A 25,618-nucleotide genomic window follows, 5' to 3' on the forward strand; every position below is an offset into this window, starting at 1 on the left:
ACATTGAGAGATGATGGCGATGAGGATGGTGATGGTGATGAGGGTGGTGACAAGGGTGGTGATGAGGCCAGTGATGGTCATGAGGTTGGTGAGGGTGAGAGGGGTGGTGAGGAGAATGGTGATGGTGATGAGGATGGATAGTGATGAGGATGAGGATGGTGATAAGGATGTTGATGACGATGGTGATGAGGATGAAGATGAGGATGAGGGTGGTGATGAGGGTGGTAATGGTGATAAGGATGGTAGGCATTGATTTGTTACATCTCTGTGTCAGGCACTGCACTAAACTCTTTACACAAATTATCTCATTTAATCAATTTATAAGCTGGTCTTCATATCCTCATTTTACCAGTCAGGAAGCTGAGTTTTTCAGAAATTAGGAAGCCTGTCATGTAGTAAGTGGTGGAGCCTGAGGGGAGCCCAGGCATAGAACCTCTCTGGTTTGTTTTCCATCCTTTCCAAATCACTGTAGTTAACAATGGTGCTATTTTTCCAATGATACAACAAACCATCTAAACATTTCTAAATATGGAAGCTTCACTTTTTGTTTTTCATTCTTTTCTTTCATTTTCTTTTCTAGAAACTTTTGAGAGACTGCCCCCTCCCTTTATTAGGTATTAGAAAAACTCCTAAAAATAATTAACATTGAGATCCTTGGAGACCCTTGCCCCAGGCACAGCAAAAATCTTATACAAATGTATTCTGGACACAAGACTCAAGACCCTAGTCTCTTTTCCTCCAGATTGAAATTTTTCTTTTCTTTTAAAATTTGTTTATTTAGGGGCACCTGGGTGGCTCAGTCGGTTAAGTGTCTGCCTTGGGCTCAGGTCCTGGGATCAAGCCCACATCAGGCTTCCTGCTTAGCCAGGAGTCTGCTTCTCCCTCTCCCTCTGCCCCACCCCCCTCTCAAGCGCATGAACATGCTCACTCCCTCTCCTCTCAAATAAAAATTTAAAAAAATGATTTATCCTCTCAAACAAATAAATAAAATTCTTTTAAAAAGATTTATTTATTTTGGGGAGAGAGAGAGTTTGTATGCGTACCCAAGTAGGGGGAGGGGGACAGAAAAAGACTCCCCACTGATCACGGAGCTGACTTGGGGCTCCATCGCACAGACCTGAGATCATGACCTAAGCCGAAATCAAGAGTCGGATGCTTAACCCATGAGCTAGCCAGGCACCCCAGACTAAAATTTTTCTTAAATCTGCTTATTTTCCATTTAAAGAAATGTTCTAGTTTTGATAATAAAACTTTTAAAACTTGTGGGTGGGGGTGGGTGGTGGTCAGGGAATAGAGTCTTCACTTCACAGTGCATGTAATAGGTCTCCTAATTCAGATTCTGCATTAAAATGGATTAGAGGGTAGGTTGGGTTAATTACAGTAGCTTTCTGAATCTAAATTCAGACATGTTGCATAAAATTCTAGAATGCATGAGAAGTACAGAGTTACCCAGACTCACAGTTTGCCAGAAAACCAGGATGGAAAATAATCAAGGGGCAAGGTACCCAGAAAATAACCCGAAAGGCACCAGCTGGGCCGGCTGTAGACAATTACAAAGTCTAGGGGAGTCCAGTCCAAGTGAGCCTCCAGCCAGGCAAGACATCTCACTCACCCCACAGGGTGCTGAAAATGCGAGGAGGAAGGAGGCTGGCTAGCAAGGGACTTGCCTGGTGGAAGGTGGGTAACCCACTCCAGAAAAAGTGCTTCCCCAACTTCCAACAAACAGCCTTGTTCACCAGGGTGCGCCCTCTCCTTCCCCCTCCAAAGTTGACCCTATGGGTGGTCCCTGTGGAACATGCAACATTCTCAAGGCTGCATCTCACCTCGTTTTTCCCCTAAATTTTGGGCTAGAGCAGTGTTTCTCCAAGCCTGGTGGGAAGATCCCCACCTCTCCCCCCGCCCCCAGCAGAATCACAAAAGATGCTTCGTCCCCCCTCTAACCCTGCTAAGTCAGAATCTTGGGGCTTGGGCTCAGGAATCAGCCCTTTTAACAAGCTCTCTAGGGATTTAGATCCAAACTCAAGGGTAAGAACCACTGAACTGTAAGCAATTTGAAACAGGAATGGTGTGTTGTCCGCTGTGGTTTTCTTGGAGCCTGGCACAGGGTCTGTGACTGGTAAGTGATCGGAAGTCATTTAGTGGATGGATGAATGAATACTGGGAGCTATTTCCCCGTCATTTGGGGTGGGAGTTAGCTCGCAGAAGAAGGGTCTCCTGGAAGGCTCAGGCCTGCCTAGGCCAGGGCAAGGCCTCCTGGACTCTTCTTACATGGGGCCTGGCGTCTCTGCCCCTTTTGCCTTCCTTTGCCCTGCCCTACGGCTCAGCCACATCTGAGCAGCCCCAGCCCTGGCCCAGGGCCTAGCAAGGCCACCCTGCAGTCAGACGCTTCTCTCTCCAACAAACTGCCAGACCAACCACATTGGGCTCTCAGGACTGGAATTTGACAGAACAGGAACCAACCTCAGGTTTGCAGACAGCCACACCACTCTGAGCCAGGAGGGAGGTGCTGGGGTCAGCCCGAAGAGAGGCCACAGGAACTCTCGGTGGTTTAACCCCACTGAACCACACAGAGCTGCCATCCAGCCTTCCCAGGAGCGAGGTTGGCCCTTCCTGGGCCAGCTCTAGCTGGTTAACACAGTACAGCAGCTCCCCCATCCTGTCCCCCCAGAACACTGAGTTCTGGACTAAGTTGATGAAATTATCTGATGTGCTCACACTGCCTCATTTTGCAGAGAGCAGTTAGCTTTCACCACACTTTCATTTCTGCTATCTCTGTTATCTCATTTTGTCCTCCAGGAAGTACAGGGGTATCTGAGAGGACAAAGAGGTGGAGCGAGTGCTCAAGGTCACAGACCTGCTGAGAGGACCAAGGTCTGTGCCTTTGCTCAGAGCCCAGCCAGAAGACCTGGGGAGGCAGCTGGTCACATGTTTCTCAAACACGACCGTCATTAACCCTCACTGGGGAGTGTGTTTGCCGATCTCCAGACCCTCCTCAGAGCATCCAGTGGGTTCAGTGCCCCTAGGAATCTGTCTTTTAATACGCCCCTCCAACTGAAGTGAACAGTGAAGAGGCATTCTAACATACTTCTGGAGATCTCACTGGTTTCTGTGGTTTGACAAAAACGAAGGATTTTAGTGGTGAGAATTTGGAAGCCCTTTGAAAGGAAAATGGTGTCTGAAACCCTCAAGCCCTTGGCTTACGCGACATTGGGGGCCCCTTCAGAGTGATTAACCCACTAAAAGAAGATAAATATACCCTAAAGCTATTAGTCCTCTTGGGTACTTTGGCAATGTTCAACAAGTAAGTGTTGGTTTCTTTCTTCCTTCTCTTCAATGCCAGTAACCTTTGGCTGTATGTTCTTAGGCTAATTTTGATTTTTGTCCCACTTTTGCTTTTAGCTGGTTTTTTTGTTTGTTTTTAAGTCACCTTTAGTTGTCACATTTTTTATCCCATCTTTCAAACTCCTGAAAGCTTGACCTTTTCTTTCACACACCAAAGGCTCCCTAGTTGAAAATGTCTTGGGGCTCACATCGGAGCAATCAATTTATTCCACCTGTGTCCCACTTGGACATTGACACCCTTCCCACAGTCAAACCTCGGGCCCAGAACTGGCCCTGCCACCCACCCCCGCAAAGGCCACCCGTGGTATTTATTTAAAGATTTATTTATTTGAGAGAGAGAGAGCAAGCACAAGTGGGGTGAGAGGCAGAGGGAGAAGCAGGCTTTATGCTAAGCAGGGAGCCTGATGCAGGACTCAATCTGGGGACTCTGGGATCATGACCTGAGCCAAAAGCAGATGCTTAACCCACTGAGCCACCCAGGCCCTGCCCTCACCTGTGGTATTTATATATATACATATATAATTTTTTTTTAAACTGTGTTTCCTGGGGAATGTGCAGGATGATACCTCCACCACACAGCCCCCCAGGCCTATTCTAGGTAAGAGCCTCCTCTGGGCAAAATTGACAAGATAAGAATTAGTGAAAATGAAGGCCTACAGTCTTTCAGACTTAGAGACGATGGTGGGTCTGAAGTTTTGATAGAAGTCTGCTGTCAGTGTTTTCCAAGTGAAGTGCCAGTGTGTTCCTGACAGGCTGATGACTAAGATATTTCTCTTACTGTTTCTGTTTTGCTCACTTCTAGCCTCTCTAAAATCTTTGCATTACTTATTTTCTAATTATAAAAAATTCATGCTCATTTAGAAACTTTGGAAATCCCAGAAAAGTATAAAATAGAAAAAAAAAAAAAACCCTCACAAAGGTCCCACCACCCAGAGTCCTTCTATTAACATTCTGCCGTATATAGTTCCCTTTTTATGTCCGTCAAGTTTTAAAAAATGTATTTGGGGTCACACTATTTTATAACTCAAATTTTTTTCACTTGTATGTAATGCTACGTTCCTCAGGTCATTACAGCTTCTAAAGCATGATTTTAAAAAACCCCCATAGAATGGAATTATTTGAATGTACCATAATGTACTCACTAGCCCTGAGGGGACACTGTAATGGATAATCACCATTTTTGTGGACCACTTAGTACACTTTGGATCTGAACCCTGTTCCTACGTCTAAGGACTCTCCACCCAGTGAGACAGAACCTGCCTCCCACAAGGGAAGCTGGAAAGAATACTTTTCCAGGCTATCTTGCTTTGAGAATGTGGTCCCATATCCTAGGCCATGCCAATGAGCTGAATTTGCCCCAGAAACTGGAGCATGAAGAAGCAGGAATCTCAGGCCTCCAGTTGGGTGAAGGTGGGACAGGGGTGACAGCTCCATCAGGTTCCAGAAGGTTCCAGAACGCTGCCATTCAGCAGCTGTGGTGCTGACAGCATTAGCTGCAGTGTTTGTGCCCAGGGGTGTCAGCAGGGGTGTCTTCATTAGATATACGTAGCTTATTCTGAGTGTTATCTCTGACCTCCTCCATGCCTGATTCCCTGGTTTTCCTGGAGATAATATATATGGTTAGGTTGTTTCAGCATTTGCAATTTTAAATAATGTTGGGGCTGACATCACTGGACACAATTCTGTACATATCTATCCATTTCTATAGGTTAAATTCCTAGAAGTGGAATTCCTGAGTTAAAAGTGTGAACGTCTCTCAGGCTCTTGATAAATGTTGCCAAATTATGCTCCAGAAAACTAGGAATTTTTAATGTCCCATTTTTGCAGTTTCCTGGGTTTTTTTTTTTAAAGAGGTGATATTTCTTTGTAATGTGTATCATTTTCTCAGTTTTCATTTATTCATTCAACAAATGCAAATACTGACTGTGTCAGGCACTGGGCAAGGCCCTTAAAAATAAAAATGTATCCAGCTAAGTAGCATGAAGTAAAAAAGACTATAGCAGAGGTGCTGGGGATATCAAGTTTTAATCAACAGCACCCGTCTTCCCAGCCTGATGTGAAACCAAATGAGAAATATGCCAAAAGAGTAAGGTGTTTAGGGTCAAAAATATCATCTTTGTTAAGTTGATATTGAAAAATCTGGCTGATATCTGCAAGCAAACTGGCTTCTTAATTCTGAAGCCTCAAATCAGGCAGGCTTGCGCACTCAGCTGCAGGAACAGAATATAACTTGCATTCCTTATTAGAAACTAGCACCCAAGGGACACCTGGACGGCTCCGTTGGTTCAGCATCTGCCTTTGGCTCAGGTCATGATTCCAGGGTCCTGGGATCGAGTCTCACATCGGGCTCCCTTCAGCAGGGAGCCTGCCACTTCCCCTGCTTGTGTGCTCTCTCTATCTCTCTCTGACAAATAAATAAATAAAATCTTTTAAAAAAAAGAAAGAAAGAAAGAAACTAGCACCCGAGAAAAAGGATGGAGGAAGAGCCTGGGTTCCACCTTCCACAATCACCAACCTGATGGGTCTCGTCTCCTTCCAGGGAGCAAGTGGTAGACGGGGGTTACCAGGAGCGCACGGTCCGAGGAAACACTGTCCCACGAAGGAAGCACCTGCAATGAGGAAGATGTATTCTCCCCTGACAAGAGTTACAAACAAGAGGAGGGCGAGATTGCCTTGGAGGGTGGGGAAGAATTTGCAATGGACCCAGGTGTTCTGGAACACTAGGGCCTTGAAGGATTTCACCTGCGGCACGAGTGGTACAACCAGCTCGTTAGTCCTGCAAGCACCTGCAACAGACCTGGAAGCTTGCGAATCAAAGAGAAAATGTCTGACGGCAGATCAGCCAGTGTTTGCCACAGACAAGGGGACTAGATAAGAGATCTTGTCAGTATATCACTGGTTCTGCTTCAGGGGGAGTCCTTCCTCCCCCTGGAGGCCTGAGCTTTTGGGTCCTGGACAAGAACCCTCCCCCATGTGGCAGAAACTGGTAGCTGGTCCCCAAACCAGTTTCCTAGTCATACTGGCCACAGCTTGATGACAGTGTCCAGTGTCTCTCATAATTAGGTACAGCCATGGGACTAATTTCTGGCCAATGGAAAGTGAGCACAAGAGCTGCAGCATATCCACGTAGGCTCCATAGTGGGATGCAGAGTCTCCCCAAAATTCACATCTCCCCAGAACCTCAGATGTGACCAAAAGAAAAACTTGAATACTTCCGACCCCAATGGGATCCCCATACCAAACAATTCTCCACTCTCCGTGGACACCCATTGGGTCTCCTCTCAGTGAACTCAGTCCTGACACTGACTACCTGGAGTTAACACAGACTCCACAGGTTGAAGGCTCACTCCCACAAGACTGACCCCACTTCAGACACCAATCCCAAGTCCTAGGTTGTCACCCATACTTCTGACCAATCAGCTCTAAATTGGGGGAATCCCACAATCCCCTCCTCAGGCTTGAGAATTTGTTGGAACTGCTCACAGAACTCAGGGAAATGTTATAAAGGATATAATAAAGGATACAGACAAGCAGCTAGATGAAGAGGTACAAAGGACGAAGTCCAGGATGGTCCTGACTGTAGGACCTTCTGCCCCCATGGAGTTGGGATACAGTATCCTCCTAGCACATGGAAACTCCACCAACCTGGAAACTCTCCAGACCCTGTAGCTGAGGGATTTTTACAGAGGCTCATCACGTAAGCATTAACTCACCTCCACCCCCTCTCCCCTCCCTGGACAATGGGGATGGGGCTAAAAGTTCCAAGCTTCTAATGATGGTGTGGTCTTTCTGGTCACCAGCCCCCATCCTGAAGCTATCACCAAGAGTCACCTCATTAAAACAAAAGATGCTCCTGTCACGCAGGAAATTCCTAGAGATTTAGGAGCTCTGTCAGGAGCTAGGGCCAAAGACCAAATATTAGAAGAAAAGCTGTTCTGACATCTTTATCACTCAGGAAATTATAAGGGTATCAGGACCTCTGTCAGGAACTAGGGATGGAGACCAAATATATATTTCTTTTTATGTCCCAGTGACCTTATTCGGCAGAAGGATCCATGAGATCACCTGGATTACAGTGGACCTTAAATCCAATGACAAGTGTCCATATGAGACAGCAAAGGAGAAGTCGCAGAGAGACACACAGAGGCGAAGGCCAAGTAAACAGAGGCACAGAGTGAGCGGAGCATACACAAGCCAAGGAATGCGAAGGATCGTTGGCAGCCACCAGACGCTGGGAGAGAGGCTTGCAAAAGCTTCTCCCTGAGAGTCTCCAGAAGGAATCAACCCTGCTAACACCTTGATTTTGGACTTCTGGTCTCCAGAACTGTGAGAGAATAAGCTTCTATTGTTTTAAGACATGAGGTTGTGGTGATTTGTTATGGGAGCCCTAGGCACTAATTCAGGCCCTAAACCCTTCGCGAGGGCGGTCTTCCCTGCTCGTGCCCCTCTGGCTGGCTGGCACCGAGACATGCCCTCAGAGATCCAACGGAATGAGCCTGGGCCCCTGCCTCCCTTTTTGGAGGCAGCAGGAACACCTGTGGGCCAGAAGCCCTGTTAGCTGCAGTAAACCTCTCTTCTGGATGTATCTGTACAGTGGCCAGAGTTATCTTAACTACCCCCTCCCCTGCCCCGTAAAGCAGTAAATTGGCATTCTGGTTTGCACAGCAGTCTTGTGTAGTTTATAATTCTCGTCTGCCTCTGAAAAGGCAGACCATCTATAAATACACTGAAAGTCCTGTTGTCAGAACTGGGAAGCTGAGAAGCAAACCCTAATCCTCCAAACGCAAAAACAAAACTGGGGCCAGGGGCCTAGTCTGCACCCAGCCACCCTCTGGCAGATTCTCCGCCCCCCCCTACACACCCCCCACACACCCCTTAGCGTGGTCTCTCCCACCGCCCCCAAACCTCCTGCTTGCTCCTGGACCGAGCGGGAGGGAGTGGAGGCCAGGCTGGGCCAACTTGGGAGCCAGGACGCATCCCTGTTTCCGCCTCTCCTGGGTGGAAACAGCGTGCCGTTGAGCGGGTCCTCTCCTCCCCAGCGAGTGCAAACGTGGGGCTCGCTGCGGGGAAGGAGCGGCAGGCGGGCCAGGAGGGCAGAGGGGAGGGCAGGCTCTTTCTGAGAAAAGCAGGAGAGGAAGAATGGAGTGAAGGAAGGTGAGCGAGGAGCTGGAGCATTGGGCACCTCTGCCCGGCCCTGTCCGCCTCCAGGCTCCCCGTGGAGTGCAGCATAAACTGCTCTCTCCAGCGGGGCTCGGCCATGTAAACCTGACCTGTGGAGGTGAGACAAGGCCTCCCCCTCCCCAGCGCCGAGCTCCTTGATGGCAGGCATACGCTCTGTTGGACGCTCTGTGTCGTCTTCCCCTCCACCCGCCCTCCTGCAGATCAGGAAGTAGTAGTAATGCACGATGCTGGACCAGGAGGCCAAGGTCAGGCTGTGAAGTCCCCCGAATGCTGAAGGAAGACTGAACCCCACTCTGTGGACATTGGGGTGACTCTCAGTAGTGGCTTGTAAGATCTGTATTGTAGAACACCAACTCTGGGAGCCATACCTGCAGAGTAAGACCACAATAAACACTTGCGAAGCTGAATGAAAGCAAAACGCCGTATTACTGCTCGCCGCACAATGTGTTTCGGGCGCGCGCACGCATACACGTGCGCGCGCGCATACACGCACGCAAGCATGCGCCCCCCAGCCACGCGCCCCCCAGCCACCCACCCACCCACGCTGAAAGCAGGAAACTATGTGGCTGGCTAGCTTCCAGTGGGCTCACCAGCGGCCAGCGGGATGCGAAGCTCTGCTGCCCGAGAGTGAGTCCGTGAAGACTGAGGTCACCGAGGGTAAGGATCGGAAATGCCAGGTCCGATGTCAGAAAAAAGTCTACGTCAGCCATACAGACGACGTCACATCATCTTCCATTTGTGCCCCGCGCATGTAGGACAGCTTCGGTGAGGGATCCCAGCCAGTGGTGGAGTCAGAAGGCGGCTCCGCTCCCAGCTCACGTAGAGGAGATTTCAGGCCCCTCCAGGGTTTTGGAATCCAGGGTTTTGTTGTTTTACCCTCTCTCTTTTCCCTTCTTCTCTTCCTTTACTTGTCTGGCCTGAGAATATTCTTGGAAGTCTGTGGTCCAGAGAAGTCCTGGTGGGTCATTTGTGCCAGCAATAAATCCCTCACCTCAAGTAGGTTAAGTTGAGGGAGAGTCCTGGGCAACTCAGTGGGGCTGAGTCAACACCATACATGTCCAGCCCAAAGCTCTGCGCAGGGAGTGAGATAAACATTGCATCAGACACTGAAGCTACCCAGAGAAGGTGACAGGTTATGGGCCTAGATGGCAACAGGTCAGGACAGGGTGTAGCCAGGAGCTGAGGAGCTTAGGACAGTGGACATTCAGGAAGGAGAAACGTGGTAGGGAGGGCAGAGACTCCTAAGAAAATTTTATGGAAAGGATGGAGCTCGGCATAAGCATGGCAAGAATGTGTGGCATCCAGGATGGTCTTGGCCCCCCTGGAGGAAGGATCAGAATAGGCCAAGTGGGGACAAAGACCCACTGGACAGAAACCCAGAGCTGCTCAAATTCCATGCTTTCCCAGCTCAGGAGGCTTGGGGTCTGGACCCCCATCCTCCTGGAGCATCTGTGCTCCTTTACTCTGATCTTCTGCTGTAGCCTTTGTTCCAAAATCTGGTCTGCCTCAGTTGTAATGCTAGATTTCTCCCCCAGCCTCCGAGACCCTCTGGGGGGGACACTCTGCCTTTGCCCAGACTGTGCCTTTGGACCAAGTATTTGCTGCCAACACCCCACACCTTGGCTTCCCTGCCTCGTGACTGCATCAGGGGATAAGTCTTCAGAGGCTTCTCTCTAGGCAGGACACAAAGAGAGGGGGAGTTCTGATGAGCCCCATTCTTGGAAATAATCACGGAGGACAGAGGTTCCAATGGCCACTAGGGACCATCTTGGGAGCAGGAGGGGCTAGGGGAGCCGGGAACCATAGATGAGAAACCGAGTGCGAACGCCTGCAAACATCACACCTATAACTGCTACAAACTGCTCCCAGGACTCTAGGAATGCAAGAAAGGTTACCTTTTATCAAATTCAATCCATTCTGCTTCTACTTGCCAAGGTGGGGAGAAACATGAAGTCAATCCTTTCAGGGGCCCCCTTCTTCCACTCCGCACAAGAAACCTCGGTGCTCTCCTACCTAACAGCTGTGCCCACGAACTTGGCAGCTGCTTCTGGAGGGGCCCGCTCCTCCGAAGGGCCAGCCCCGCCAGGCTGTGCCTCCAGGTTCCAGTGTTTGAGGCCTGCCTTTGCCCTGGGCAACCGTTCCATCCCAGGGCCAAAACAGCAAATAATCACTTCCAGGGCCTAGAAGTTCCAAATTGGCTACCTGCCAACGTAAAGGGTTTATTTTTATATAAATTAGATGCCAAAGTTAAAAATCAGGACGTTTGATATAAAAATCTGAATTTCCATGGACAGTGAGGTTGATTGCATAACATCCTGAATGTACTCAATGCCATTGAATTGTATACTGAAAATGGTTAAAATGGTAACATTTTGTGTCACGTATATTTTACCACAATAAAAAAGAATCCAGATTTCCAGCTTTTTTAAAAAATAGGACTATTCTGAAAATTGCTTTTCCTCATAGCAACACTGGTACCTTGGCCATCTCTGCTTGTTTCCTACATGTGAGGCTTGGTTCCTTTATAGGATCCACCCCACCCTTCTGACAGACCTTTGGGTTTGAGACCCTGGACTCTCCTATCCAAAAGAATCTCAGGGTTGGAGGAAAGTGGTTTTCAGGGTGGCCAACCTATACCACCCACCCTATATATGACTTCCTCCCCAGGGAAGAGAGCTTGGACGTCGGGAGTCCAGGGGTCCAGTGTGCTTCTGTGGGGATCCCCAGCTGCTCCCGGGGCTCAGACCTTTCCTGATTTGTCAGCGGCCACCTGTTTCTCAGTACTCAATTGCATGGTAAGCCTTTCCTGTGAGTCTCATAGGGGACAGCAAAGAAGGAGGGAAGGGGAGCCCCAGAGTCCCCGTCTGCAGCCAAACCAGAATGAGCAGAGACCAAGGGCGGGGGGCGTGGGCCCAGGAGAGGAAAGCAGGTGGGGTCCCTGGTTCCCAGGCCAGCCTTAGGAATCCTGAGGAGGAATCCCGGGGTTTAGAGCTGGGTCCTGTATGGGTTCATTTGTGTCCCCCAACCACTGCTGAATTCATAGGTCTGAATCCCCAGGACCTGTGCATGGACCTTATTTGGAAATTGGGTTGTTGCAGATGTAGTTAAGATAAGGTCATGAGGGTCGGCCCTAATCCAGCATGACTGATGTCCTTATAGAAGGGGGGAATTTGAACCCAGAAACACGCACACGGGGAGAACGCCCTGTGAAGATGAAAGCAGAGCCGGTGCCGCTTCTACAAGCCGAGGAAGGCGAAGACTGCCCGCCAACTGCAAGCAGCCGCAGAGAGGCACGGAAGCCCCCAGGAGGAACCACCCAGCCGAGGCCTTGATCTCCGATTTATAGCTTCCAAAACTGTGGGACCTCGGTTTCTGCCACTTAAGCTCCCCGATCTGCAGTGCTTTGTTACGGCAGCCCTGGTGAACTCATACAGATTTGAGCCAAGGGGTTCCAGGATGGGTCCTTCCCCGTTCCTGCTCGGAAACAGACTTCCATAGTGGATGAGAGTTGCGTGTGTAGAGGAAAGAGATATTTCTAGACAAGAGACGAGAGAAGTAAGGTGAGCAGAAATGAGCCCAGACATGATGCTTTTGCAACAGGGAGGGAGGCGGGAGTGCAGGTGACAGTGCCAGTTTTTCCTGCGCCTCCCACGTCAAACACAGTACATCCGCCTGTCCCTAAAACAAATGTGTTTGAGATAAGTATCACTATCAGTCCATTTGATGCATGAGAAAAATGTGGCTCGGAGAAGCTGAACAATATGTCCAAGATTAGGTCAGTGAGAAAACCATGGTTTGAACCCAAGATCACAATGTTTTCGACTTTCCAAACACAGGAGGGTGGGACAGGGGCCCTAATGCTCACTCGGATCTTCCTGCTGGCCTGGGCTCCCTGGGCCTGTAGCCTGGGGCTGGGCTGAACCTTCTAGGACCAGCCCAGCCGGAAGTCGGAAGTCTATCCTCCCTGTGATCCCCATCCCAGACATGGCCACTGGGCAGATGCCGCGTGGAGCCAGCCAAACCAGAACAGAGGAGCCAGCACCGGGGCCAAGTCCTTGCTCCAAGTCTCTCCCACAGTGACGAGTGGCTACGCCGAGGCCACCCAGGCTGCCCGCACACTGGCCAAGAGACGCAGGGTGGTTTGAGAGCCGCCACACTTACTCCTGCTGAAAAGGATTTACTTCACAGCTGCCAAGGAAAGCCTGAACACAAAACCGAACAATCCCTAAAACATTCAGATTCAGAAAAAAAGGTTAAACACCTCTTCACCCAAGCAACAGGCCTGGGGAGAAGCTGGCCTGTAGCTCCAGCTCAAAGTAGGGGATGGTCAGGGACTCCGCTGTCTGGCCCAACCTGGAATTTATGACTAAAGAGCACACGTGACCTGCAAAAACTATATGCCTATGAAGTCCTCCCTTAGTCCAAATGCCTATAAAGCCCTCTGTTAGAACCCCCTCTTTCTTCCCCTGAAGGTAGAGATAGCAAATAGCTGGATCTAGTCTGGACAGCTAGTCTGATCCTTGCGGCCGGGGCATCTGAAATGTGGAATACCATCATTCTCGTCGACGCTTCCAGGCTGTGCTCAGTCTGTGCCAGGCGTTCTTAGTGCTTTATAGATGCTACTTCGTCTTCATACTTAATCCAAACTTGCCCAAGTCACAAAGCCATAAAATGGTAGAGCTAGGATTTGCAAGTCAATGACCGTCCAGAACTCACGCTTTGGGCCGTCATGATACTCTGCCTTCTTAAAATATTTAGGGAAGGAGATCAGCATTTTACTCACTTAGCATTTGTAATATCCTCACCATCAAAGCCAGGCACAAGGCAGCAGTTGTCTACACTATGCTCTTTCTCTCCTAGTCCTTAGAGCTGCTGCAAACAAAACGCTGGAGAGACCTGCTCACCCTTCACTGTTAGCTTCCGCACTCCCCAGAGGATTCCACCCTCCAGCCTTCCTCCTTCCACACAAGATGCTTCAGGTGAAAGGAGTAGACTGCCCCATTAAATACTTGTGAATCTCAAAACTAAGGCATTAATTCCAAGATGTCTTGTGCATTATCTAGGATGGTATCATTGTACTATTCAAACAGTGGTTTATAACCTTTGCTTTGTCTCCAGCAGCTCAGGTAGCGTGCTGGTGGTGTGATGGGGGAGGGCTAAAGTAGCTTGCTCTCTCTAGGTAGACTAGCTAGACATGAGCAAACACCTTGCAGAAGAGCTTCCTTGTTCAGGATCCATGAACGGGGATGTGGCCCCATTTAGTTATGCAAATATAAGGCACCCAATGTCATGGGGGGAAGTGTAACAGATCTTTTTTCCCTTTAAATTCATACCCCTCAATACGTCATGTTATGGTGAAGTGGTCCCTGGAGGGGGGTAAATAAACTCACTGAGAGCAAAGCAGCCTCATGGGACAAAAGGGCTTGTATCAATCAGTATACATTTCTCTTCTTTTTTTTTTTTTTTAAGATTTTATTTATTTATTTGACAGAGATAGAGACAGCTAGCGAGAGAGGGAACACAAGCAGGGGGAATGGGAGAGGAAGAAGCAGGCTCATAGCAGAGGAGCCTGATGTAGGGCTCGAACCCATAACGCCAGGATTACGCCCTGAGCCGAAGGCAGACACTTAACCGCTGTGCCACCCAGGCGCCCCAGTCAGTATACATTTCTAAATCAAGGTTATGCCTTGGCAACCAATAATTCCCCCAATCATAATGTTTTAAAAACTACCAAGATATAGTTCTCACTGCTTGTCATACACGTTCCAGAGCTAAGGTTGACTAGCTGGAATTTTGCTGGTCACCATAATGGAAGGAAAGATCTGGAGGGCCTAACATGGGCAGTTACATACTCTGGTCAAGAAAGTGACACAGCATTTCCGTTCACAGAACTGAATTAACCAGACCTGAACGCATGACCCCACCCAGCCACAAGGGAGAAGAGCAATGCTAGCATGTGTCCAAAAAGCAGAGAGCCTGAAAAATGTGATGAACTCACTACTCTGTCCCTCTAGGGGTCAGGGATGGGGACCCAGGCTCCCTTTCTTTTTTATTCATTTATTTTTAAAAATATTTTATTTATCCATTCCAGAGAGAGAGAGAGTGGGGTTGGGGCGGGGGGGAGGGGCAAGCAGATCTCAGCTGTGCGCTGAGCCCGACGTGGGGCTCCATCTCAGGACCCTGAGATCAGGGCCTGAGGTGAACCCAAGAGACAGACGTTCAACTGACTGAGCTATCCAAGCACCCCACCAGGCTCCCTTTCTGTTTGAAGATTGCTGTTATTAGAACCACTCTGACAAAGAACAGAATGGATGTGATTAATGGTATTGGAAGGCAACAGGACTAGGTTATATCTCCAACCTACAAGGCTGACTCCAGCCTTGACTGAATTTTCCTAGTTGAATCAAATTTAAATTTGGGAAGAGAATATTTAATCTCTTAGAAAAAAAAATAAAAATGAGCAAATCCAAACAAGAATATCAAAAGACCATCATGATGCCTATTCCATTCACGATATTGTCGGGATTGGGCAGAGAATTCTGAATCTGATTTATATCTGTGGCAGAACAAGCTTATCTTTTGAGATAATTGAGAGAAAAGAAGGGATTGTCAAATTACTTTACAAATAATGTTTATAAGTATGTAATGAAGGAAAACTTTGTTGAGGATAAAGATTATTCCATGACTAAGAAATACCTGAGTGCATCACAGAAAAATATGTCTCCCTAATGGCAAGGAATGACACACTGCTTTGGGCATGATGTCGCTGTGTGACATGGGATAGGGGGATGAAGATGCTTAGCTCTCATCGGAAAGTTACCAGACACTGGAAATAGGAACTTAAGACCAGTTTAGAAAATACTGCTTTCTGTGTATTAAGACAGAACAGTTCAGACTGACATAGATTGACCAATATAATGGGCTGCTTTGCGTCCCCTCAAAATTCACTCAGAATGTGATTGTACTTGGAAATGGGGTCTCTAAAGAATTAATAAGGTAAAATGAGGTCATTGGAGTGGTCCTAATCCAATATGACTGGTGTCCGTAAAAGAGGAGGAGATTAGGACACAGGCAGATATAGAAGGAAGACCACACGAAGATGCAAGAAGATGGGTACCTATAAGCCAAGGAGAGAGGCCTCAGAAGAAACCAGCCCTGCTGAGACCTTGATCTCAGACTTCTAGCCTCCAACTGTGACCATTTTTGTGAACATTTGGAATTTGACCATCCCTCCTAAGAGGGACCACACCATCACAATTTCTAACTCATGTTAAAAACTTTGGAGCCTTTTCTGTCTTCATGATTTGATCTGGGTTGTGACGGTGCGGTATCCACCCCTTGTACTGGGGTAGATCTCTTAGCATTTGTTTGCTAATTTTTTCAGTTTTCAGATCTAATTCTCTCTTGGGAAGCAGGTCAGATAAGCATTAAAATCCCCATTTTATAGCTAATGAAACAGAGCCATGAAATTAAATTGCTGAGCTCATAATTACGGACATTTCAGAGCTGATAGCAGCACACCGGCTCCATGGCCCCAGGAGAAGTTTCCTGTTACAGGGCCACACTGTTTTACTTTGTCCAGTGGTAATAAACACTCAATGCTTGTATTTATCTTTTCAGTGAGACTGTGCAAAATAAAAGGGTGCCTTTTAAAAGTGATAGTCAAGGCTCAGATAGTCTAATCAGAGAATCTCATCTAATCTACAAAAGCCTACCAGCGATCATTCCTTCACCACTTCGGGTTATTCTTAACTTCTCTCTTTCTTTCTTTTCTTTTTTTTAAATTTTTATTTGTCAGAGAGAGAGAGAGGCCACGAGCAGGGGGAGGAGCAGGAGAGGGAGAAGCAGGCTCCCCACTGAGCAAGGAGCCCAATGTGGGACTCAATTCCAGAATCCTGGGATCATGACCTAAGCTGAAGGCAGACACCTAACAGACTGAGCCACCCAGGTGCCCCCCCCCAACAGCTTTTGTATACATAACCTTGTTTGAGCTTGCCAATAGCTCTGTGAGCTGAATGAGACAGGTGTGTTCAGCCCTGTTCTTAAAAGTGGATGCTGAGACCCAGAAAGATAAAGCAACTTTCCAAGGACTAAACTAGTTATCAGTATAATCAGAACTAGAATTCAGGTGTGATGATTAATTTTGTGTGTCATCTTGATGGGGCCACAGAGTGTCCAGATATTTGATCAAACATTATTCTGGTTGTGTCTGTGAGGGTGTTTCTGTATGAGATCAGTGTTTGAATCCATGGACTGAGTAAAGCAGATTGCCCCCCCCCATGTGGGTTGGCCTCCTCCAATCCGTTGAAGGCCTGACTACAAAAGAAAAGACTGAGCAAGGAGGAATACTTGCTCTCTGACTGCCTTCGAGCTGGGGCATTCATTTTTTCCTGCCTTCAGACTGAGACTGAAACATCAGCTCTTCTTGAGTCTTGAGACTGTCTCCATTTGGACTGGAACTGTACCATCGGCTCTCCTGGGTCCCCAGCTTGCCCACTGTAGATCTCGGTACTTGCCAGCCTCCATAACCACATGACGCAATTCCTTATCATTAATCTGTTTATAAAAATCTTATTGGTTCTCTTTCTCTGGAGACCCCTAACACATCAGGTCTTGTAATCCCACCAGCGCTCTTCTCCTACGCCTTCTCTCGGGCACAGCTACCTGTGTAGAAAAGGAGAGGCATTTCTATTGGAGAACCAACTCTAAGCCTTTTCCCAAATTCTTCTTAAGCTGGTCAGAAAAATGCCAGAATTGGATTCTCTCTCTCTCTCTCTCTCTCTCACACACACACACACACACACACACACACGCATACACACAAAATCAGTGGGACATCTCTAGAAAAAAGGCTTTCCTTAAGGTGTCCCTTGATTTCATTTCCCAAAAGATTTCTCTTAACTCCAAGGTTTTGTTGACTGTCCAGTGCTCTCAATGAACATCCCTATTGATGACCTTGCCTCATTCTGAGTTTCCCCCAAAGAGAACGGGTGGGGTGAGAGCTGAGCCATTCCAGGCTGACAAATTAGACTCACAGAGAGGGCTTTGGTGAACCTTGTGTATGTCCATCTTCCCTGCCCAGTTAAAAATACAATGACGAGAACTTAAATTCCGTGTGCCTCTTTGAGAGCTTGGAAGGTCCTTCCAGCACTAGTAGAGATCGATGGGAATAAGAAAAAGGCAGTCTTCAGCTTGTCATCACCTTTGTCTGTACCCTGCATGTCATTTCAGAACTCCTTAATTGTTCTTACTCCCTAAAGTTGCACAGAGCTCCTCTCAGTTCAGTTTTCAGTTTGACAAAATTTAGTGAGCCCCTGCTGTGTGTCAGGCACTGTGTGAGATGCTGGTGATAGAGCAGTGAGCAAGACTCACAGGGTCCTTGTTCTACAGTCAAGGGTAAAAGACATTAAGCAGTTTTGGCAAAGTGTAATTATTAGAGCAGAAATGTCAACATGAAAGGGCAGGAAACATTTCCAGCAGAAGAAATAGCATAGGTGGAGGCTCAGAGCTTGGACATGGTGTGTTGAACAAGGTGGAAAGTGGTGCGGGGTTGGTGGAAGTGCAGCAGCACGGGTCTTCTAGCTCTGCTCGGTGCCTTCGGCCCCCACTAGCACCTGCAGCTACTGAGCCCTTGAAATGGGGTTAGTTCTGACTGAATGTACTGTGCACATGTAATAGATACTGGATTTTGAAGATTAGTGTAAAAAAAGATATACTATCTCAATAATAATTTTATGTTGATTATATGTTGAAACAATAATACTTTGGATTATTGGGTCAAATACAAATATTAAAATTAATTTAAAAAATTTTCTGATGTGGCTACTTGAAAATTTCAAATTACATATGTGGCTCACATTATATTGCTATTAGACGGGACTGTTCTAGACCGTGTTAAGACCTACACTTGATCTTAAGAGCATTGGGAAGGTTTTGAAATGTCTTAAATGGAGAAGTGACATGGTCAGGTTTGCATTTTTGGAAGACTGGCGAGGAGGCTGGATGGTGGGAGACAAGATGAGACCAGTTTGAGATAGTTGTTGTTTAAGTGAAAGAGGGTGGATTAGATGAGTGGTAGCAACGTGGCTAGAGAAAACTTTCAAAAAGTCAAATTACTAACATCAAACAGCTCTCATTCCAGTGAGAAATGATAGGTTGAACCTCTATGAAATTTCCATCTTTGTCAATCAAAAATGGTTGAATAGTGAAAGAACTAACAAGGGCAAAAGTTAGAACAACTGAGTCACAAAATAAGTATTGTATTATAATTCAAAGAATGACATAAATATCCCTAATCCCATAGTGACATAAATAACTGAACACATAAATAAACAGAGGAGGAATAACTCTTTCCCCCAGAATTCCAATTAGTAAATAATGAAGGAAATAGGAAATTGCTATTAGCCTATCACAGTAATAACTGCCATAAGCAAGATCTATTACTGAGTGGGCAAAGGTATAAATGGAAACAGGTTATTTGTCTTAAAGTACCTCTCTCCAAATAGTTTATAAAGACAAAAATAGGTTACAGTGGAAAATTTTGGAAGACATCACTCACCTAAGTGATCAAGGTTAGCATCACCTTGATACAGTGATACAGATTATCATGTATTTCTTTATATAAAGCACCAAAGTCATCACTCTGTGGTTATTTTCCTAATTAACACACCATCTCAATCTAGTCATGAAAAAACATCATGAAAACCGAAATTGAGGGTCATTCTACAAAATAACCGACAAGCACTATTCAAGAGAGACAAGAGAAGACAGAATGACCATAGATTTGAGAAAACTGGATAGGACAAGTCAATGTTAGAGATCCTGGATTAGGTCCTCTAAAAGAAAAAAAGACATTGGTAGAAAAACTAGTGAAACCCAAACAAGTTCTATACTTTAGTTAATAGTATTGTACCAAGGTTAATGTCTTAGTTTTGGTAAATGTTCTATGACTATGTATTATGTGACAAGGGAAAGCTGGATAAAAGGTAAATGGGAACTCTATTTTTGTAACTCTAAGTCTAAAATTATCCAAGAAGAATTAACTGTTAAAACAGCTTGAATATCAGCAATTTCATACAGTCCAACTTATATATCAGACAGGAAGCCACCAAAACTAGTGCTAAAGCTACAGCAATACATTATTACATGCTCCAGATGTTCTTGTTTGGGGGCAACTTTTGCATCAAGATCCGAGCCTACATGAACATTCAACTCAAATAGATTACTGTTAAAAAGATTTGATTTCTAAATTTTTAAGGAAAAGTCTTGGATGCCAACTAGGACTGGGAGCACAGCAATGGGTGGCACATTTCCCCTGGTCATGTCATTGTACGGGGGTGGGTTCTACGTCAGCTACCTTCCTGTACTCCCACTTCTGAAGACCTACCGTCATGAGGTACTGAGTCGGGATGGTCCAGACTCCCAGCACAGAAGCCGCAGAACAGCAAGGCCCCTCCCCAGCAGCTGTGTTGTACTTGGGTGGTGTTAAGTTTCCAAAAAATAAATAGCAACAGGTGCACAGATAACCCGAGATGCTTGTCTTGTAACTGGTGCCGAGTGAGTACATTGCCCCTTACCATGGGTGTTCAACAGTGAGTCAGACTTCAGGTCAATGGTTAAGTTGGACACTGCGAAAGATGTTCTCTCATGGCAAGTGGGTTTCAGAGCCAACTAAAATAGCAATCTCCAGAATTCTACTCAATACACCAAGTAGCATTTACAGCTCCTAGTTCCACTGACAAGTGACTAGCAAGTGTTTCTCTTCCCAGGTGTATTACCTTTCATGCAGCTTAAGTACCAGTATGTTTATTGCATTTAAGGTTTCACTTAATGGCCTGAGCTAATCTAACTTCCAGAGGTGAGTAATTTACGCTCTAATAGGTCAGGCTCCTTTTCATTTGCTGCAGCAGTCTCACTGTTTGTAATTATTCACTGTGGTATGCCCTTTAACTTAATGCTACTTAAGGTTTTGCTGAGAGCCAAAGCTATATTTCAATCCCAAATCATCAAAATGTAGAAGAATGTTTAAAGATTAAAATGTGGTGGTTTCTTAGACTGGGCAGGCTTGCAAATTATCTCAATGAATATGTGGATACTGGCCTCACTCTGTATACTCTCTGTAAATTTATTCATGTTAAGGAGACACTCCTACAGTTCTAAATTTCAATGAAGCTCCTGGAGAAACTCAGATACTAATAAGTCTTCGGATAGTGCCGTAAGTGATCGCTGTCACAGTCAGACTGAGAATGGTTTTAAACAAAAGCAATCAACCAAGTAAATATACCAAAGGAAATTCTTTATTGTAAACAAGATATAAAGTACAACAAAAGAAATATTGTGCAAATTGTAAATCACAAAGTTTTTTTTTATTAAAAGAAAATTCTTGTTTTCCAAGGGTCCAGCAAGTTTTGATGTCAGAAATCAACACCCAAGAGAAAAATGTTAAACGGGAAGATAGTGCCATTTTTCACTATATATTTTAAACAATTTACTTTTGTTTTACCACTGTGTATATCATCCACTATATAACAGAATGTAACAGAAATACTGTTAACAAAAGTGAATGTTTTAACCAACTTCTACTCACCCAATTCCACCTCCCCCCCACCACCCCGCCCCAAACTCCTATAAATTAACAGGACAACATCTGTCCATGTGAATAATGGTCACTAATTTTCTAATTCAATAAAGCACACATTACATCCTCATAATATAAGGGTATTTTACTGATGACATAAGCCATCTTTTTCAAGGAGTTATCTAAAAGTCTTGGTATCCCCTCTTTACAATATATATTTTTATCTTCAAACTTTTTTTTCTAAACAAAGTGCAATGTATCTTAGAGTCTACAGAAAACACATTGGTATACAATTTTCAAATCTACACAAGAAACTGCAGGCAAACTGAAGTTCAAAGCATAATAAAATGCCTAAATATAGTCATCTGTTAAACTTTCAAAACAAAAACGCAAAAAAAAAAAATTGTAGCTATATTTCAAAGCAATTAAATTATTGAGGATTCCAATTCTTTGGGCCCTCTTTAGCAATATACAGCTGCTTAATTCCAAATGTTAGCAAGTACAAAAATGCTAGTTCTAGATATATTTAACAACTACATCCACGAAGTTGACTGGAAAGACTAGGAATAGTAAACAAGGTAACTAGGAAAAGATGCCAATATTCGTAATAATACAAATCAAATTTTCCATCTCCATCTCTGTACCGTAATGTTTATTTCCAGTCTCTCTACTCTTGAAACCAGTGCTTTAGAAGAATCACATTGAAAAGTTGGTCTCAAGTATAAATGGTGAAAATGAAGTAATAAATTGTGCACACAAATTCAAAATCTGTGCTACCTGTGTTGACCTCATCTGAAACCTTCAAAAAATATTTAAAGGAATAAAAGCTTTCTCATCTCTCTTATGTGATAAGAAATGAATCCTGCCACTCTGTGACCTGCTTGTGGCTGCAGCACTTCTTGTCCTCTAACCCAGGCTGAGCCTTCTCCTCAGGCTGTAGGGCTTCTGCTCTCGGCCCACACTGGAGGGCCACAGACTTGCAGTGGAAGCATTTTTACATCACCACTGGCTCCTGGCTGTGACCAAAGTTACTTCTGATTCTTGCCTTCTGAGCGGTCACTGTGTGGGGGCAGGGGTTGGAGGTAAGGCAATGTCATTTAACTTGCTCACTTCCATCTGCCAGTTTGGTAGCTTCTTGGCTGACAGATGACGCCGGGCATGCTTGGTCAAATGGTCACTCCTCATGAACCGTCGGTCACACATGGGACAAGCAAATTTCTTTTCGCCTGTGTGGGTTCGCCGGTGTCTGGACAGTTCATCAGAACGGGCAAACCTCCTTTCACAGCCTTTCCAGCTACAGCTAAAAGGCTTTTCTCCTGAGACAAAGAAATTCAGATCATCATTACTATGCATTTACCAAATCACTGGAAATCAAATTGTATCTAAATATATACATGTTAAAATATCTTAACAGAATCTTCTCAAAATAAAAGCTACTAAATGAATCAACTGTTAAGTGAATATGTGCACTGCTCTATTTTCAACTTTCACTGTCACATTTATAGGAAACTTCCCTGTATAAAAAGCCAAAAACAAAAAGGTTTTCTGACTTGAACTGTGGTACAAAGACTTTAGAAATGCTTTACTAAAGTAAATATTCACTTAAAGAATCATTTGCAAAATTAAGACAAAAACACCTTGATGAAATCTTTTGTAGGAACTTGTACTGGTAATAACAGCCCCTGAACTGGCTAATAAAGCAAGTTCTTCTTTAACATGCTTGGTTTGTATTTGTGATCACGGACTAAAAATATTCATCTAAATTTCTAAGACACAAATAAATGATTGGTACCTGTGTGTGTTCTCATGTGGGCCTTCAGATGAGAGCTTTTAAAGTATGTCTTGCCACATCCTGGGTGACTACAGATGTGACTTCTTATCCTGGAGGAGTCAATCTGAGGAGTGACTTTTGCTGCAGAAGGGGAAAACCCTGGAGCAGGGGCAATAGGAGAGAGTCTGGTGCCATTTGGGCTCACCACTGGAGGCTTTGGGTTCTGAACAACAGGCTGGGGTACGACAAACATGACAGCGCCTTTGGGCACCTGAGTGCCCATGAACACAACAGGTGGGCAGACAGCTGGTGGCTGACTGGGTGGAGTGCTAGGAACGACTGTTGTCACAACAGGGTTGTTTGCAGGGAGGGGAACCATCTGACAGATGACTGGCATAGGTGGCACTCCCCCTGTTGATACTGCAGGTGGAGAGACCAACACTGACTTCTGTTGTGGGGACACAGTGGCTGGCTGAGGTCTACAGATGACGGTTTCTGAGGAAGGCACAGAAAAGTCATAAAGTGCAGGACTTGCTTTCTCATCAACATCTGCCACTGTGTTTCTCTCACACTTGGATCTGTTTGGTGACACAGCTGCACAGGGTATGTTTTTTCTTGCAGCCTCAACATTTATGTGGGTTCTTCTTCGAAAAGAATTGTCCTGATAGTTGAGAATGCTGGCTGCTTTCACTGGACAAGATCGGTGGTTACACAGCTGGGCATCAGCTGTATGACGAATCACACTTGTGGCCTGAGCCTTGGGGAGTTTGGGGGCAGGTACTGGGCTCTTATCTTCCTCTTTGAAAGGCGCAGCGATGTGAGGCTTGGTGGTATCTGAGAATGATTTGAAGTGTCCAGTAGATGGCGCTGATGCCATCAAATTTGACACTTGAGAGGGTTCAAAGTCAGAAGGACTGTAAGGTGGAGTCAAACACTAGAAAAGAAAAATATAAAAGGAACGGGTATGAGAAATTAAGTTCATTATATAAATTACAAAAAATTCCATCATCTGCATTCTCATCTTAAACACATGATATGATACTTACAAATGCTGGAATCGTATGAAAATCAGGTGTACCCGGAAGTAGATTCTCTTCCTCAGACATATCAGATACTGGAGTAACAGGTCTGTTTTCAATGTATTTCTTAAAATCAGACTTCCAACTGCAGCTCATTGACATAAGTGCTTCTACAGCTTCAAAATCACTCTTTTCTGCAGTTTTGTTCCATGAATACACACACTCTTTTGATCTTTCAGAAATCATTTCCATCCTTTCCTCCTAGAAAAAAATATCAGATTATAAACATATTTTTGTCATCCGAATAACACACAGAGCAACACACAACTTTTTTCTTTACAATTTGCACAACTTTCCAAGTTTCTGAAATAATTTTTCTCACCCCAACTAATAACAATGGTAAAAACCAAATCTTCCTCATTCCTTCACACTTAGAGTTGAACACTGATATGCTTGCAAGGTCTCCTATTTACCATTAAGGAGACCAAGGCTAAAGATAACAATGCATATATGATCCAAAAAAGAGAAGAACCTGATTTACAAATTTTATATTCTTCCCAGAGAAGCTATTTGCAACTGGGGTCAGACAAAATAACTAAGGAAAGGCTCCACAAAAGTTCTTTTTTCAATACTACAAGTGTGGCATGAGAACTGTTGAGATACCAGTTCCTAATAGGGAAAAAAGCCCCCACAACTTTCTTAAAAAGGCAAAGTGTAGTGGACAGAGCTCTGGCCTGATGCTATAGGTATGACCTCTGGAAAGACTCCTTCCACTTTAGAATAAAATCAACAGCATTGAATCCTCAGTCTCTTTAAAATTACTGCATTAGGTTATTTGAAATCTTTCATAGCTTGATTATCTCTGGTAAAGACAGAAAGAGTGAAATATGTGGAAAAATCCCAAAACTTTATTGAAACTTCAGGTTTTTCATGTTTATGTTCCTTTTCACTAGATCTATTTAACACAATGGTTTGCTATGCACAACGATGACCAGCTACTGCAATACTACTAAAAAATGGCCAATCATAAAATTTAATCTTCTACGCAGAATTCGCAAAAAACTGTAATGAGTCTGCAATAGTCCAATCGAACATATTTTCTTTTTTAAAATAACTGTTTGATGACAAAATGACAGCACATGCTTGGCAGTTTTATTTATACAACTCCCTCTATCAAGTGTTCAACGATTCATATTAAAGTTCCTTAAACTGCGCTTAAAAAAAAAATGGTACTACCCACCACCTCCCATTTTCCATTAATGTGATCCCATTCTTTTGGTCTGAGTAGAGATCTTGTAAAAATACCGAAAAGCATTCTTTACGCTGCAAGGTATTATTCTCAATGCTTGTTTGAAAAAATGCATACACCCTTCGTGTTGAAATCCTTAGAAAAGGAGCCACCGCTTTTGAAATTTCACTACTAACGCTATTGCATAATCGCGCGCCCCTTTATGTAAGCTGCAATGGACAGCGCTTGTACATGTAAAAGCCTCAAGACGCCAATGCAAAGAAAAGAAAAAGCAGAAAAGGCAAGCAAGCAGGGAAGGGGAGCGTGAGCTGGGAAGGGCAAGAAGATAAGCGGGGAGGGAAGGAAAGGGAGTGGGGCTCAAGGCAGGAAAGGGAAGAGCGGGTGGAGGCGCGGGGGGGAGGCAGACGAAAAAAAAAAAAAAAAAAAAAAAAAAAAAAAAAAAAAAAAAAAAAAAAAAAAAAAAAAAAAAAAAAAAAAAA

At 45.1% G+C, this 25,618-nt stretch overlaps 1 protein-coding gene across 1 annotated transcript in view; it reads right to left on the reverse strand.

Moving 5' to 3' along the window:
• Positions 1-20,801: 20,801 nt before the first annotated feature.
• KLF10 (Kruppel like factor 10) overlaps positions 20,802-25,618 on the reverse strand; it is a 6,418-nt gene continuing 1,601 nt past the window's right edge. The window contains exons 2-4 of the mRNA XM_002922604.4: positions 23,918-24,151; positions 22,893-23,805; positions 20,802-22,416 (exon numbers count right to left, since the gene is read on the reverse strand). Of these exons, the coding sequence (XP_002922650.2) occupies positions 22,157-22,416; positions 22,893-23,805; positions 23,918-24,151 (1,407 nt within the window). The 3' untranslated portion in view covers positions 20,802-22,156. The remainder of the gene's footprint in view (positions 22,417-22,892; positions 23,806-23,917; positions 24,152-25,618) is intronic.

The sequence above is a fragment of the Ailuropoda melanoleuca genome, chromosome 9 (assembly GCF_002007445.2).
Source record: "Ailuropoda melanoleuca isolate Jingjing chromosome 9, ASM200744v2, whole genome shotgun sequence".
NCBI classification, from domain to species: domain Eukaryota; kingdom Metazoa; phylum Chordata; class Mammalia; order Carnivora; family Ursidae; genus Ailuropoda; species Ailuropoda melanoleuca.